Raw genomic sequence first — 17,921 nt, forward strand, 5'->3', positions numbered from 1 at the left:
GATCGACAAAAGCAATCACACCAGTGACATTCTATATCGTATTTGTATTGTTCATACATGGATGTTTTGGACAAGGTTACTGATATGTTGATGTGTTTTTTTTCTTTCAGAAATTGTTTGATCGACAAAAGCAATCACACCAGTGACATTCTATATCGTATTTGTATTGTTCATACATGAATGCTTTGGACAAGGTTAATATGTTGATGTGTTTTTTCCCCAGAAATATTGTTTGATCGACAAAAGCAATCACACCAGTGACATTCTATATCGTATTTGTATTGTTCATACATGGATGTTTTGGACAAGGTTACTGATATGTTGATGTGGTTTTTTTTTCTTTCAGAAATTGTTTGATCGACAAAAGCAATCACACCAGTGACATTCTATATCGTATTTGTATTGTTCATACATGAATGCTTTGGACAAGGTTATTATGTTGATGTGATTTTTTTTCAGAAATTGTTTGATCGACAAAAGCAATCACACCAGTGACATTCTATATCGTATTTGTATTGTTCATACATGAATGTTTTGGACAAGGTTAATATATTGATGTGTTTTTTTTTCTTCAGAAATTGTTTGATCGACAAACGCAATGACACCAGTGACATATTATATTGTATTTGTATTGATGGTACATGAATGTTCTGGAGTTTGCTATTATCCCAATAACCAAACACCAGTCAAGTATAACTTTGTAGTAGGTAGGTAGACATCTATATAAACTTCATGGTAAAATGCTAGATTTTGATTGGCTAATACGAGGGAGAAACAAAACATGGCTGAGCGGGAGAACATTTTTTTTAATGTCACCCTACGATGAAGTCCAATCAAAACTAGATAATCTAAATGATAATTAATTGAATTTACATCAAGTAATTAGAGACAATGCCTAAGTTTTACGTTTTGACACAGAACTTTTTTGTTGACTGTCAGAATAAAAAAAATAAAACATCTTGCTTCACTTCTGTTGATTTTTCGAATACCCGTAATGCTGTTATGTACGGTACGTCATAGTAAACTCAACGATAAAAGACAATAAAGAAAAACATTCAGTATAATAAATTGAATAACACATAGCTGAGAGGGAGACAGAGCAGATTGGTACCCCTCGGTTGACACAGTTTTCTCGGGGTAACAATCTGCTCTATCACCCTTTCAGCTGTGTATTATTCATATAATGTTTTGGTAATTATATACAAAATGCCTCCAAATTCAATCCTTTTTTTTAAACACAACACTTTTGTTGTTAGATGGAGATTTTCAGTTTTTATATGTTTTAACATTTTTTAAAGTGATTATTCGTATACTCAATACTGAATGTGTGTCGTGTTGTTATAAATTTTAAAATTATTTCTCTATTATCCTGTTGATACGTAATTCATATCTGGACAATTCGGTAACTTTTCCACTTATATATTCTTTGAATGTTTTATAGATATAAGAAGCTGTGGTATGAGTGTCAAGGAGACAAATCTCCATCCAAATAAAAAAAAAAATTACGTCAAAGTACGGTCTTCAACACGGAGCCTTGGCTCACACCGAACAGCAAGCTATAAAGCAACAACATGACATATTCTAAACGTTTTGTACTATTCATAAACTAAACAAACGGCCGAGACACAAGTTTTACAAGGCCGAGACACAAGTTTTACAACTTGTTTGATACGTAAGTTACGTTAATGAAGTATTGTGTCTTCTGTTAATGCTTTGGTTCCTAAAGTTTCAGAAATATCTTGAAAGTTAAAAAGATATTAACAGTATACTCTTATGTCCATGAGTACGCAGGAACATTCATATACTTTTGTATTCTAGGTATTTTAAGTCCGTCGACTGGATTGAGTCCGTTACAAGAATTTGTTGAGAAGAATATTCAGAGTAACGATACAGATGTGATAGACTGTTACGGTTCAATAACTATAGTGAACGTTAACGTACGAGATAATCTGACCATACAGGAGAATGGATGGACTAACATCAAAGATGGACTAAACACAAGTATGTATATATATATAGTGAACGTTAACGTACGAGATAATCTGACCATACAGGAGAATGGATGGACTAACATTAAAGATGGACTAAACACAAGTATGTATATATATATATAGTAAACGTTAACGTACGAGATAATCTGACCATACAGGAGAATGGATGGACTAACATCAAAGATGGACTTAACACAAGTATGTATATATATATATAGTGAACGTTAACGTACGAGATAATCTGACCATACAGGAGAATGGATGGACTAACATTAAAGATGGACTAAACCCAAGTATGTATATATATATATAGTGAACGTTAACGTACGAGATAATCTGACCATACAGGAGAATGGATGGACTAACATCAAAGAAGGACTTAACACAAGTATGTATATATATATATATAGTGAACGTTAACGTCCGAGATAATCTGACCATACAGGAGAATGGATGGACTAACATCAAAGATGGACTAAACACAAGTATGTATATATATATATATATAGTGAACGTTAACGTACGAGATAATCTGACCATACAGGAGAATGGATGGACTAACATTAAAGATGGACTAAACACAAGTATGTATATATATATATATAGTAAACGTTAACGTACGAGATAATCTGACCATACAGGAGAATGGATGGACTAACATCAAAGATGGACTAAACACAAGTATGTATATATATATATAGTGAACGTTAACGTACGAGATAATCTGACCATACAGGAGAATGGATGGACTAACATTAAAGATGGACTAAGCACAAGTATGTATATATATATATATACAACTCGTCTAAACATCAACCCAACAATGTTAGATCTGTAAATTTGCTTTCGCAAATTTTTGGTTCTTCCCTGGCCGGGATTCGAACCCATGCTACTGTGATATCGTGACACCAAATCGCCTGCACTGCAGCCGTCCCGCTAGACCACACGACCACCTGGGCTCTCAAAAAAGAGCTTTCGCTGGCCGTGTGTTACCTTTCCACGTCAGTTTTAATCTAGCGGCGTACTGCAGTACATGATATATAAGGCATGAAGATGTTATATATATATATAGTGAACGTTAACGTCCGAGATAATCTGACCATACAGGAGAATGGATGGACGAACATTAAAGATGGACTAAACACAAGTATGTATATATATATATAGTAAACGTTAACGTCCGAGATAATCTGACCATACAGGAGAATGGATGGACTAACATTAAAGATGGACTAAACACAAGTATGTATATATATATATAGTAAACGTTAACGTCCGAGATAATCTGACCATACAGGAGAATGGATGGACTAACATCAAAGATGGACTAAACACAAGTATGTATATATATATATAGTGAACGTTAACGTCCGAGATAATCTGACCATACAGGAGAATGGATGGACTAACATCAAAGATGGACTAAACACAAGTATGTATATATATATATATATAGTTAACGTTAACGTCCGAGATAATCTGACCATACAGGAGAATGGACGGACTAACATCAAAGATGGACTAAACACAAGTATGTATATATATATATATAGTGAACGTTAACGTCCGAGATAATCTGACCATACAGGAGAATGGATGGACTTACATCAAAGATGGACTAAACACAAGTATGTATATATATATATATAGTGAACGTTAACGTCCGAGATAATCTGACCATACAGGAGAATGGATGGACTAACATCAAAGATGGACTAAACACAAGTATGTATATATATATATATATATATAACTCGTCTAAACATCAACCCAACAATGTTAGATCTGTAAATTTGCTTTATATATATATAGTGAACGTTAACGTCCGAGATAATCTGACCATACAGGAGAATGGATGGACTAACATCAAAGAAGGACTTAACACAAGTATGTATATATATGCTGAGCCTGACTCAGCTAGTATAACCATATGATTGTATCGCAATCTCGGCAAATTACAAAGAATAACAACTTGTGTGTGAAGATTGTAGATTGTAATTCCACCAGAAATGATACAGGAGTTTTACAGAGTGTGTAATGTTTGGTAAACTGAAAGAAATAAAAATACAATATTTTACAATATGTACGAAAGAAATATATGAATGTTCAATGCAATAATAATATCAAGTCAAAAACGAAAGTAGAATTCTCAGGTCAATTCATAGAAATAAACAATTACAGTTCGTATTTGTTGAATAAACGTGGAATTCAAGTTAACGGAATTAACGGTATATATATTTAACAGTTTATAATCGATTTGAAACGTACTTGACGGTGATTTGTCACAATATCCACAGGAGCAGATTTGTCGTGGCATCCATTTGCAATAGACAGGTGAGGAAGAGAAAGTAAACGGTAGTGAAAATACGGATAAGTCCAGATTATTTCCGGAAAATACGGATGTCTAAAAATCCAATCAAATAGACTATACAATGAATATAATTGCGGATGTGATCCAGAATACTCCCCGTCTGAAATCTACCTGATATCACTATTATTCCATAAGATATAACACATATGAATGTCACTATATAAATCCAGAGATATATACATATATTTACACAGGAGTGTTCTCTATGAGAAGAATCATGTCCACGATAGGGCGTGTGTAGGTTGTGGCTTTTCCATTAACGATAACTCGCACTTCTGCTTTTCGGACATGTTCGTCTGAACTTTTAAATGAGTTCACTATAATTCCAACGGGCCATTGGGTACGGCAAATGTTTTTGTCCTTAAGAAGAATGACGTCTCCTTCGATGAGATCACGGCGATCTTCGGTCCATTTTCGTCGTTGTTGTAGTAACGGCAGGTATTCCTTCCTCCAACGGGACCAGAAAACACTGGCCAGAGCCTGTACTCGTCTCCATTCGGCAAGACAGAGATCTCGTTTGTCGAATTCCCCAAGATGGTCTGAAGTGAAAACGTAGTCAGTTTTCTGTGTCAATAACATAGCCGGAGTTAATATTAACGGATTCTCTGGATCTGTTGATACCGGTACCAGAGGTCTAGAGTTCACTATTGCTGAAACTTCTGCCATTAGTGTGTTAAGCACGTCATGCGTAAGGCTTCTTCCGGCTGCATTTAGAAGCATAGAATCAAGAATTCTTCTGGTGATACCAATCATTCTTTCCCAGGCTCCACCCATGTGGGACGAATGCGGCGCATTGAAGATCCAAGTTGTACCAGAACTGTACAGAAAGTTCTTGAAGGGTCCATCTTCAACGTTGATTGAATCAATCTTTAAATCGTCGATTGCTCCAATAAAGTTTGTTCCACGGTCAGATCGGAAAATCTTTACTTGGCCTCTTATAGCGGCGAATCTCCTGACGGCGTTTATGAAGGCCGAAGAACTCATTTCCTCGATTAATTCGATGTGAATAGCTCTTGTCACTAAGCATGTGAATAAAATTGCCCAACGTTTGGAGTTGGCGTATCCACCACGTGTTTTACGTGAAACAATTGTCCAGGGTCCAAAGGTGTCTATTCCAACGTTAGTAAACGGAGGTGAAGGTTCAAGACGGTCCTCTGGCAAATCAGACATGATTTGATACTCAGTTTTTCCTCTGAGTTTGCGGCATGTCACACATTTGTGAATAATAGATGAGATTAAGCGTTTTGCTCCTACGATCCAAAATCCTGCGGATCGAATCGCTCCATCTGTGAAATGGCGACCTTGATGTTTTATCTTGTTGTGGTAGTGTCGAACTAATAATGTTGCTACATGATTGCGTCCAGGGACGATCAATGGTTTCTTTTCACGGAGGTTCAAGTCCGATTTTACAATACGGCCTCCAACTCGTAATAGTCCTCGTTCATCCAAAAACGGATTGAGGTTAGCTATCGGGCTCCGCTTATTAATTTGTTCCTGACGTTTTATACAATCTATTTCATCTCCATAAACTTCCTGTTGTGCAGATATTAAGATGAAATTTTCGGCATTTGAAAAACTATCCACAGAAGTCACTGATGATGCCTGTTTTGACCCGTGTAAACGAGAGAAACGTTCCAAAAAGGCTATCGCTCGCACAAGTGATGTCCAGTTGGAGAATCGATTGAATCTATCAGTTCCGATACCTTTATGCTCAGGTGTGGAAAATGTTTTTGCAACATTAACAGTTGCACGGATTTCTCCATCTTCTTCTGGATCTATTAGCTGGTATATATCCTCAGAATTCTTCTGTTCTGAGGAAAGAAGTTGTTTTGGTCCTAATAACCATTCGCTGCTGTGAATTTCATGGGCTTGTACGGACCTTGTTCCCGAGTCTGCGGGATTACGGTGAGTTGGTACATAATTCCATTGACTTGGAGAGCTAAATTTTCTTATTTTCTCCACTCGATTGGCGACATAGATGAAGAACCTTCTTGTCTCGTTACTTATGTAGCCTAGGACTACTTTACTGTCTGTGTAGAATTTTACGGTGTCTATATGTAAATCTAAATTATCCATGATGGTCTGTGTTATCTCGACTGCTAATACTGCAGCAGATAGTTCAAGGCGTGGAATAGTATGACCACTTGTTGGTGCAACTTTAGCTTTCCCAAGAATGAAACCTATGTTTGGTTCACCACTACTGTCGGTCGTGCGTAGATATGCAACAGCTGCTATGGCTTTTTCTGATGCATCAGAGAAGACATGTAACTCCTTTGTGGTGGTTTTGCTGAGATACGGCACGTATGTACGTGGAATGCGCAATGTTTCGATAGCAATTAGAGTGTCTCTCCAAGATTTCCACTCATCTGCTGTCTCATCAGAAAGAGGTTGGTCCCAATCAACGGTTTCTGATACTATTTTCCGTAATAGGAGTTTCCCTTGTATAATCACTGGAGCCAAAAATCCTAGAGGATCGTAGAGACTGTTTATCGTTGATAAAATTCCTCTCCGAGTAATCGGTTTGTTTTCTGATGATAATTGAAATAAGAAGTTATCAGTGTTTACGTCCCAGCTGAGACCAAGACTACGTTGCAGGGGTTTGCTGTCGCATTCTAAGTCTAGATCTTTAAGATTTGAAGCCAAATCACTGACATGAAATGCAGACATAACTTCCGCACAATTAGAGGCAAACTTGTGAAGGCGTAAGTTTCCATATTTTGCTAATGCTTGCTGTGTGTCCTTCATGAGCTTAACAGCTTCCTCTTTAGTAGGACATGACGTTAGACCGTCGTCGACATAGAAGTCTCTTGTAACAAAGCTAGTCACGTGACTGCCAAACTCTTGTTCTGATGCTTGAGCTGCTTTTCTGAGTCCAAGCGTAGCAACGGCAGGTGACGGACTATTTCCGAAAACATGAACTCTCATGCGGTACTCGACAAGGTTCTTCTGTAGGTCATTGTCTTTATGCCATAAAAATCTCAGATAATTTCGGTGGTCTTTTCTGACAACAAAGCAGTGAAACATATGTTGAACGTCTGCAGTAACTGCGACCATTTCTTTCCTGAAACGCAGCAATACTCCCAAGAGATCATTGGTCAAGTCTGGACCTGTAAGCAGGACGCTGTTAAGTGAAACTCCGTTACATTTGGCGGAAGAATCAAACACACCTCTTATCTGATCGGGTTTCTTCGGATGATAAACACCAAACAATGGCAAATACCAACACTCCTCATGTTCGTGCAATGGTGGAGCGAGCTCTGCATGATTATTGTCCAGGATCTTACTCATAAAAGTAAGAAAGTGTTCCCGCTTAACTGGGTTTCTATTCAAACTGATGTCTAACATATTAGCACGATGAAGAGCTTGTTGTCTGTTGCTTGGCAATGGCTGTCTTGGCACTCGGAACGGCAACGGTGCTACCCAACTTCCTTCCGAGTCTCTTACAAATTCGTTGTCCATCTGCTTCATGAACATTTTGTCCTCATATGACTGTCCAGGCTTGTCATCGTCCCTTGTTTTTTCAAAGAGTGGCGATTGTAGGTCTTTCGTTACAGGGTCTGTGTAGTTTTCCCGGATGTCAAACTTGCTTGTGCATGGTTGAAAGGTTGAAGGTTGTCCTGTAGGCAAAATGTTGGTTATTTTGACATTTAACTCAAGAGGAACATGCTGCTTGTTAATGCAGGTCTCTCCTATCACTACCCAACCAAGTTTCAATTGTTGTGCATATGGAGTTCTGGGTGGTCCTATGCGCTGATCGAGGACATGGTGTGCCTCTATAAGGTCTCTGCCAATTAAGAGAAGAATTTGGCAATTTTCCTCTATTGGTGGAATGCTACCTCTAAGTTCTTTTAAATGAGGGTGATGCATTGTTACTTCAGGAGTAGGTATTTCGTCCCTATTATTGGGAATATGATCACATTCAATCAGTACAGGAAGGTCAAACTTGTCATTACCATTGATTGATTCCATGACGAAACCTCTTCCTCTTTTGCCGGAAGTGACTACTTTGCCGGAGCATGTTGATAAAGTATAGTTTTCCGGTTTATCTTTGACGTCGAAAAGATTAAAGAATTCGGGCGATGCTAGTGACCGGTTGCTTTGGTCATCAATGATGGCGTACATGCGAATAACTTTGTACTGGTTATCTTTGTGATAAACATTCACAGGAAGTATTTTAGCACAAGATTTCCCACTATATGTATCTTTGCAGATCTCAGTACAGGTAGAGTTAACTGAGGTTGCCTTAGTTTCAGCCGATTCTATAGGCTCCCCGCCGTAGGCTTGCTTAGGCGAGCTAGACTGTGAACTTGCAGGTTGCTGTGGTCTAGTGATGTGAAGTGCGGTAGTGTGTTGTTTACTTCCACATTCTTTACAACTTATGCTTGCATTGCAATCCCGGCTTCTATGTGTGGTAGAATCACAACACTTGTAACATACATTGTTTTCTTTTAAAAGACCTTTGCGCTCCTCTATTGACTTGGCTCGGAACGCTCGACATTCATTTAAGGAATGCTTTGTATTGTGCAGAATACAAAGACCTTGTTTGCTGGCGTCTCCAGATTGCTGCCCAACTGCTGTTTTATGAGCACCAACTTTAGTCCTAGGGTAAGGCGTAGACCTTGGCGCAGCACCTTTTGTATTTGGTGTGGCTTTTGACCCAAAGATGAACCCAGGATCGTTCTTTGTTTTGCTTATTTCCCTGATGTAGGCAGAGAATTCTGTGAAAGGTGGAAAGGCAACGTCATATTTGGCCTTGTATCTTGTAGCCCTTGTGGTCCACTTTTCTTGGAGTCCGTACGGTAATTTTTCAACAATAGGATTTATCCCGGACGAGGAGTCAAAATATGCTAGCAAACATCCCAGCTTGGGATTTTCCTTGTGATATTCTATTTCTGATAGAATGTCAGACAGTTCGTAGAGACGTGCGTTGTCCTTATTTGTTAAGGTAGGGAATTTTGCAAGTTTACTCTTGAGAGAGGCTTCCAACATTTCTGGAGCGCCATACCGCTCGTCAAGCCTCTTCCATAATCTCTGTATACCTATGGTAGGATTATTAGCGTTCGACGCTCTTATGCTAATGGCGTGTTTAGCAGACTCTGGACCGAGCCACTTGATCAGTAAATCGATCTGTTCTGAGTCAGAGACTTGTAACTCATCAGTCACGTTCTTGAAGCTTGCTTTCCAAGTATGAAAGGACTCTGCCCGATCGTTAAAGCTTGTTAATCGGGAGAAAAGCAAGTCCTTGCGTAAAAGGAATCTAGTTATCTCTGATGTAAGGTTGATTTGTTGCTGGTTTGTAACAGGGATCTCTTCTATTACGCCTTGTTTTTGGTGTGAAACAGGGATCTCTTCTATAAAGTCTTGTTTTATGCGTAAGACAGGGATCGCTTCTTTAACACCCTGTTTTTGATGTTCAGTAGGGCTCTCATCTGAAAGGCCTAGTTTTTGTATGCCGGTTACTAATCCCAGATCTGGGATAAAGGTAACTTCCGGTGACTTATTATCGGAAGGCAAGACGGCAGATGTCTGTGACAGCAAGTTCGATGCCACGGATGGCACGAACGCTGGTGCTTCGTGACTCAGCTCAATCTTAACAGGAATTTGTTTTTTCTTTTGAGGTCCTGTTACTTCCTTAACAACAGTTGATACAGGAAGTTTATTGACGAAATCTTGCACACGCTGGAGCGGGTCTTCCTTTTCGTCAGGGAGATCGCTATACGCTTGGCTATCATCGTATTCCAGGATACGAGCCTCGGCTTCTGCGGCTGCAGCTTCTCTCTGTGCTTCTAGAAGGTTAAATTTGGCTTTAAGCTCGGCCTTTTCCCGGCTTACTCGTGCGGCTTCTTGTTGCATTTGAGCCTTCCTGCGCATAGCCTCTTGTTCTAATTGCGTTTTTCTGTGAGCGGCCTCCTGTTCTAGCTGAACTGTTCTCTGTGCGGCCTCATGTTTACGTTGAGCGACTTCTTGCTCCATTTCAGCTTTTTTGCGTGCTGCTTCCTGTTCCATTTCATTTTGTCTGAACAGGGCTTGTTCTTCTAACATTGCTTCCTGTTGTAGGATAAGGGCATGTTTTTCGACAAATGCTATCTTAGACTTTGCAGCCTCTGCCTTGGCTCGCTTTCTCCGTGCCAGGCTTGACATGTCTGACACGTTAGAGCTACCGCTGTGCGAGGTCTTCTTACCCCTTGAGGTCTTTGTTTTAGTGGATTTGGCCTTTGTTAGAGCGAGGCGATGCTCGTGTAGTTTTTCCATAACTAGCTCCACTTTGGACAGACGTAAATCCAAAGAGAGTTTACATGCATCAATTTCTTTTTGACTCTCCAATGTTCGGGTCCTTTTCAGAAAGTCTAGGTATTCATCTGTAAGCCTACGATAATTATTACAGGCTTTAACAAGTTTGTCCTGGACTGTTAGGAGTTGCTGGAGATCGTTAGGAGGCGTTGTTACTTCCAATAACTGGGATTCAATGTCTGCCCAGAGAGCCTCTAGTTCCTGACAGAACTTGTCACGTTTTTCAGTGAAAGCTCCTTGTCCTTTTTCCGTGAGGTCACGTACTCGCCTAGCCTCGGGAGTTTCATCTGACTGTGATGTATTAGACGTATTTTCTAATAGTTCAGGGACATCTCCTTCTTGGGGCTGAATCTCTTCTTGTTGTTCCACATGACTGGGATCCATGTTGACTCAACGTTGTTAGGTTGCTGTCCAGTATACACAAGATATGTAGTCCACTGTCAGTGTGAAGGTATGTACGTTGCTACGTTGTCGTTCCTTGTCTGGATATGTAAAGACAGGTTGTCGTCAATTTACTATGCTGAGCCTGACTCAGCTAGTATAACCATATGATTGTATCGCAATCTCGGCAAATTACAAAGAATAACAACTTGTGTGTGAAGATTGTAGATTGTAATTCCACCAGAAATGATACAGGAGTTTTACAGAGTGTGTAATGTTTGGTAAACTGAAAGAAATAAAAATACAATATTTTACAATATGTACGAAAGAAATATATGAATGTTCAATGCAATAATAATATCAAGTCAAAAACGAAAGTAGAATTCTCAGGTCAATTCATAGAAATAAACAATTACAGTTCGTATTTGTTGAATAAACGTGGAATTCAAGTTAACGGAATTAAAGGTATATATATTTAACAGTTTATAATCGATTTGAAACGTACTTGACGGTGATTTGTCACAATATCCACAGGAGCAGATTTGTCGTGGCATCCATTTGCAATAGACAGGTGAGGAAGAGAAAGTAAACGGTAGTGAAAATACGGATAAGTCCAGATTATTTCCGGAAAATACGGATGTCTAAAAATCCAATCAAATAGACTATACAATGAATATAATTGCGGATGTGATCCAGAATAATATATATATATATAGTGAACGTTAACGTACGAGATAATCTGACCATACAGGAGAATGGATGGACTAACATCAAAGATGGACTTAACACAAGTATGTATATATATATATAGTAAACGTTAACGTACGAGATAATCTGACCATACAGGAGAATGGATGGACTAACATCAAAGATGGACTAAACACAAGTATGTATATATATATATATATATATATAGTGAACGTTAACGTCTGAGATAATCTGACCATACAGGAGAATGGATGGACTAACATCAAAGAAGGACTTAACACAAGTATGTATATATATATATAGTGAACGTTAACGTACGAGATAATCTGACCATACAGGAGAATGGATGGACTAACATCAAAGATGGACTTAACACAAGTATGTATATATATATATAGTAAACGTTAACGTACGAGATAATCTGACCATACAGGAGAATGGATGGACTAACATCAAAGAAGGACTAAACACAAGTATGTATATATATATATAGTAAACGTTAACGTACGAGATAATCTGACCATACAGGAGAATGGATGGACTAACATCAAAGATGGACTTAACACAAGTATATATATACATATATAGTGAACGTTAACGTCCGAGATAATCTGACCATACAGGAGAATGGATGGACTAACATCAAAGATGGACTAAACAAAAGTATGTATATATATATATATATAGTGAACGTTAACGTCCGAGATAATCTGACCATACAGGAGAATGGATGGACTAACATCAAAGAAGGACTTAACACAAGTATGTATATATATATATAGTGAACGTTAACGTACGAGATAATCTGACCATACAGGAGAATGGATGGACTAACATCAAAGATGGACTTAACACAAGTATGTATATATATATATAGTAAACGTTAACGTACGAGATAATCTGACCATACATGAGAATGGATGGACAAACATCAAGGATGGACCGAACACAAGTATGTATATATATATATAGTGAACGTTAACGTACGAGATAATCTGACCATACAGGAGAATGGATGGACTTACATCAAAGATGGACTTAACACAAGTATGTATATATATATATAGTGAACGTTAACGTACGAGATAATCTGACCATACAGGAGAATGGATGGAATAACATCAAAGATGGACTAAACACAAGTATGTATATATATATATAGTAAACGTTAACGTCCGAGATAATCTGACCATACAGGAGAATGGATGGACTAACATCAAAGATGGACTAAACACAAGTATGTATATATATATATAGTAAACGTTAACGTCCGAGATAATCTGACCATACAGGAGAATGGATGGACTAACATCAAAGATGGACTAAACACAAGTATGTATATATATATATATATATATATATAGTGAACGTTAACGTCCGAGATAATCTGACCATACAGGAGAATGGATGGACTAACATCAAGGATGGACTAAACACAAGTATGTATATATATATATAGTGAACGTTAACGTCCGAGATAATCTGACCATACAGGAGAATGGATGGACTAACATCAAAGATGGACTAAACACAAGTATGTATATATATATATATATAGTGAACGTTAACGTCCGAGATAATCTGACCATACAGGAGAATGGATGGACTAACATTAAAGATGGACTAAACACAAGTATATATATATATATATATATATAGTAAACGTTAACGTCCGAGATAATCTGACCATACAGGAGAATGGATGGACTAACATTAAAGATGGACTAAACACAAGTATGTATATATATATATAGTAAAGGTTAACGTCTGAGATAATCTGACCATACAGGAGAATGGATGGACTAACATCAAAGATGGACTAAACACAAGTATGTATATATATATATAGTGAACGTTAACGTCCGAGATAATCTGACCATACAGGAGAATGGATGGACTAACATCAAAGATGGACTAAACACAAGTATGTATATATATATATATATAGTTAACGTTAACGTCCGAGATAATCTGACCATACAGGAGAATGGACGGACTAACATCAAAGATGGACTAAACACAAGTATGTATATATATATATATAGTGAACGTTAACGTCCGAGATAATCTGACCATACAGGAGAATGGATGGACTTACATCAAAGATGGACTAAACACAAGTATGTATATATATATATATAGTGAACGTTAACGTCCGAGATAATCTGACCATACAGGAGAATGGATGGACTAACATCAAAGATGGACTAAACACAAGTATGTATATATATATATATATATATAACTCGTCTAAACATCAACCCAACAATGTTAGATCTGTAAATTTGCTTTATATATATATAGTGAACGTTAACGTCCGAGATAATCTGACCATACAGGAGAATGGATGGACTAACATCAAAGAAGGACTTAACACAAGTATGTATATATATATATATAGTGAACGTTAACGTACGAGATAATCTGACCATACAGGAGAATGGATGGACTAACATCAAAGATGGACTTAACACAAGTATGTATATATATATATAGTAAACGTTAACGTACGAGATAATCTGACCATACAGGAGAATGGATGGACTAACATCAAAGATGGACTAAACACAAGTATGTATATATATATATATATATATATAGTGAACGTTAACGTCCGAGATAATCTGACCATACAGGAGAATGGATGGACTAACATCAAAGAAGGACTTAACACAAGTATGTATATATATATATAGTGAACGTTAACGTACGAGATAATCTGACCATACAGGAGAATGGATGGACTAACATCAAAGATGGACTTAACACAAGTATGTATATATATATATAGTAAACGTTAACGTACGAGATAATCTGACCATACAGGAGAATGGATGGACTAACATCAAAGAAGGACTAAACACAAGTATGTATATATATATATAGTAAACGTTAACGTACGAGATAATCTGACCATACAGGAGAATGGATGGACTAACATCAAAGATGGACTTAACACAAGTATATATATACATATATAGTGAACGTTAACGTCCGAGATAATCTGACCATACAGGAGAATGGATGGACTAACATCAAAGATGGACTAAACACAAGTATGTATATATATATATATATAGTGAACGTTAACGTCCGAGATAATCTGACCATACAGGAGAATGGATGGACTAACATCAAAGAAGGACTTAACACAAGTATGTATATATATATATAGTGAACGTTAACGTACGAGATAATCTGACCATACAGGAGAATGGATGGACTAACATCAAAGATGGACTTAACACAAGTATGTATATATATATATAGTAAACGTTAACGTACGAGATAATCTGACCATACATGAGAATGGATGGACAAACATCAAGGATGGACCGAACACAAGTATGTATATATATATATAGTGAACGTTAACGTACGAGATAATCTGACCATACAGGAGAATGGATGGACTTACATCAAAGATGGACTTAACACAAGTATGTATATATATATATAGTGAACGTTAACGTACGAGATAATCTGACCATACAGGAGAATGGATGGACTAACATCAAAGATGGACTAAACACAAGTATGTATATATATATATAGTAAACGTTAACGTCCGAGATAATCTGACCATACAGGAGAATGGATGGACTAACATCAAAGATGGACTAAACACAAGTATGTATATATATATATAGTAAACGTTAACGTCCGAGATAATCTGACCATACAGGAGAATGGATGGACTAACATCAAAGATGGACTAAACACAAGTATGTATATATATATATATATATATATAGTGAACGTTAACGTCCGAGATAATCTGACCATACAGGAGAATGGATGGACTAACATCAAGGATGGACTAAACACAAGTATGTATATATATATATAGTGAACGTTAACGTCCGAGATAATCTGACCATACAGGAGAATGGATGGACTAACATCAAAGATGGACTAAACACAAGTATGTATATATATATATATATAGTGAACGTTAACGTCCGAGATAATCTGACCATACAGGAGAATGGATGGACTAACATTAAAGATGGACTAAACACAAGTATATATATATATATATATATATAGTAAACGTTAACGTCCGAGATAATCTGACCATACAGGAGAATGGATGGACTAACATCAAAGATGGACTAAACACAAGTATGTATATATATATATATATATATAGTGAACGTTAACGTACGAGATAATCTGACCATACAGGAGAATGGATGGACTTACATTAAAGATGGACTAAACACAAGTATGTATATATATATATATATATAGTAAACGTTAACGTACGAGATAATCTGACCATACAGGAGAATGGATGGACTAACATCAAAGATGGACTAAACACAAGTATGTATATATATATATAGTGAACGTTAACGTCCGAGATAATCTGACCATACAGGAGAATGGATGGACTTACATTAAAGATGGACTAAACACAAGTATGTATATATATATATATAGTGAACGTTAACGTCCGAGATAATCTGACCATACAGGAGAATGGATGGACTTACATTAAAAATGGACTAAACACAAGTATGTATATATATATATATATAGTAAACGTTAACGTCCGAGATAATCTGACCATACAGGAGAATGGATGGACTTACATTAAAGATGGACTAAACACAAGTATGTATATATATATATAGTAAACGTTAACGTACGAGATAATCTGACCATACAGGAGAATGGATGGACTAACATTAAAGATGGACTAAACACAAGTATATATATATATATATATAGTAAACGTTAACGTCCGAGATAATATGACCATACAGGAGAATGGATGGACTAACATTAAAGATGGACTAAACACAAGTATATATATATATATATATAGTAAACGTTAACGTCCGAGATAATATGACCATACAGGAGAATGGATGGACTAACATTAAAGATGGACTAAACACAAGTATATATATATATATATATATATAGTAAACGTTAACGTACGAGATAATCTGACCATACAGGAGAATGGATGGACTAACATTAAAGATGGACTAAACACAAGTATATATATATATATATATAGTAAACGTTAACGTACGAGATAATCTGACCATACAGGAGAATGGATGGACTAACATTAAAGATGGACTAAACACAAGTATGTATATATATATATAGTAAACGTTAACGTACGAGATAATCTGACCATACATGAGAATGGATGGACAAACATCAAGGATGGACCGAACACAAGTATGTATATATATATATAGTGAACGTTAACGTACGAGATAATCTGACCATACAGGAGAATGGATGGACTTACATCAAAGATGGACTTAACACAAGTATGTATATATATATATAGTGAACGTTAACGTACGAGATAATCTGACCATACAGGAGAATGGATGGACTAACATCAAAGATGGACTAAACACAAGTATGTATATATATATATAGTAAACGTTAACGTCCGAGATAATCTGACCATACAGGAGAATGGATGGACTAACATCAAAGATGGACTAAACACAAGTATGTATATATATATATAGTAAACGTTAACGTCCGAGATAATCTGACCATACAGGAGAATGGATGGACTAACATCAAAGATGGACTAAACACAAGTATGTATATATATATATATATATATATAGTGAACGTTAACGTCCGAGATAATCTGACCATACAGGAGAATGGATGGACTAACATCAAAGATGGACTAAACACAAGTATGTATATATATATATAGTGAACGTTAACGTCCGAGATAATCTGACCATACAGGAGAATGGATGGACTAACATCAAAGATGGACTAAACACAAGTATGTATATATATATATATATAGTGAACGTTAACGTCCGAGATAATCTGACCATACAGGAGAATGGATGGACTAACATTAAAGATGGACTAAACACAAGTATATATATATATATATATATATAGTAAACGTTAACGTCCGAGATAATCTGACCATACAGGAGAATGGATGGACTAACATCAAAGATGGACTAAACACAAGTATGTATATATATATATATATATATAGTGAACGTTAACGTACGAGATAATCTGACCATACAGGAGAATGGATGGACTTACATTAAAGATGGACTAAACACAAGTATGTATATATATATATATATATAGTAAACGTTAACGTACGAGATAATCTGACCATACAGGAGAATGGATGGACTAACATCAAAGATGGACTA

The 17,921-nt window shown here is 36.7% G+C and overlaps 1 protein-coding gene across 2 annotated transcripts; it reads right to left on the reverse strand.

Moving 5' to 3' along the window:
• Positions 1-3,889: 3,889 nt before the first annotated feature.
• Positions 3,890-11,714, reverse strand: LOC139529817 (uncharacterized). 2 transcript variants are annotated; one of them, XR_011665901.1, is made up of 3 exons: positions 11,540-11,714; positions 4,260-11,320; positions 3,890-4,040 (listed from the first exon to the last, which is right to left on the reverse strand). XR_011665901.1 is itself a non-coding variant. In XM_071325730.1 (2 exons), exon 2 carries the CDS (start codon positions 11,035-11,037, stop codon positions 4,549-4,551), a length of 6,489 nt encoding a protein of 2,162 aa, XP_071181831.1. In that variant the 5' UTR covers positions 11,038-11,320; positions 11,540-11,714; the 3' UTR covers positions 4,047-4,548. The 2 variants fall into 2 exon arrangements, 1 of the variants encoding a protein (XP_071181831.1); XM_071325730.1 differs by lacking the exon at positions 3,890-4,040 and having other exon boundaries at positions 4,047-11,320.
• Positions 11,715-17,921: the final 6,207 nt, after the last annotated feature.

This window comes from Mytilus edulis, chromosome 7 (assembly GCF_963676685.1).
Source record: "Mytilus edulis chromosome 7, xbMytEdul2.2, whole genome shotgun sequence".
Classification (NCBI taxonomy): Eukaryota; Metazoa; Mollusca; class Bivalvia; order Mytilida; family Mytilidae; genus Mytilus; species Mytilus edulis.

What these genes read in the sequence shown, in the direction of transcription:
- LOC139529817 (XM_071325730.1), bottom strand. Translation starts at nt 11,037, where the DNA reads ATGGATCCCAGTCATGTGGAACAACAAGAAGAGATTCAGCCCCAAGAA.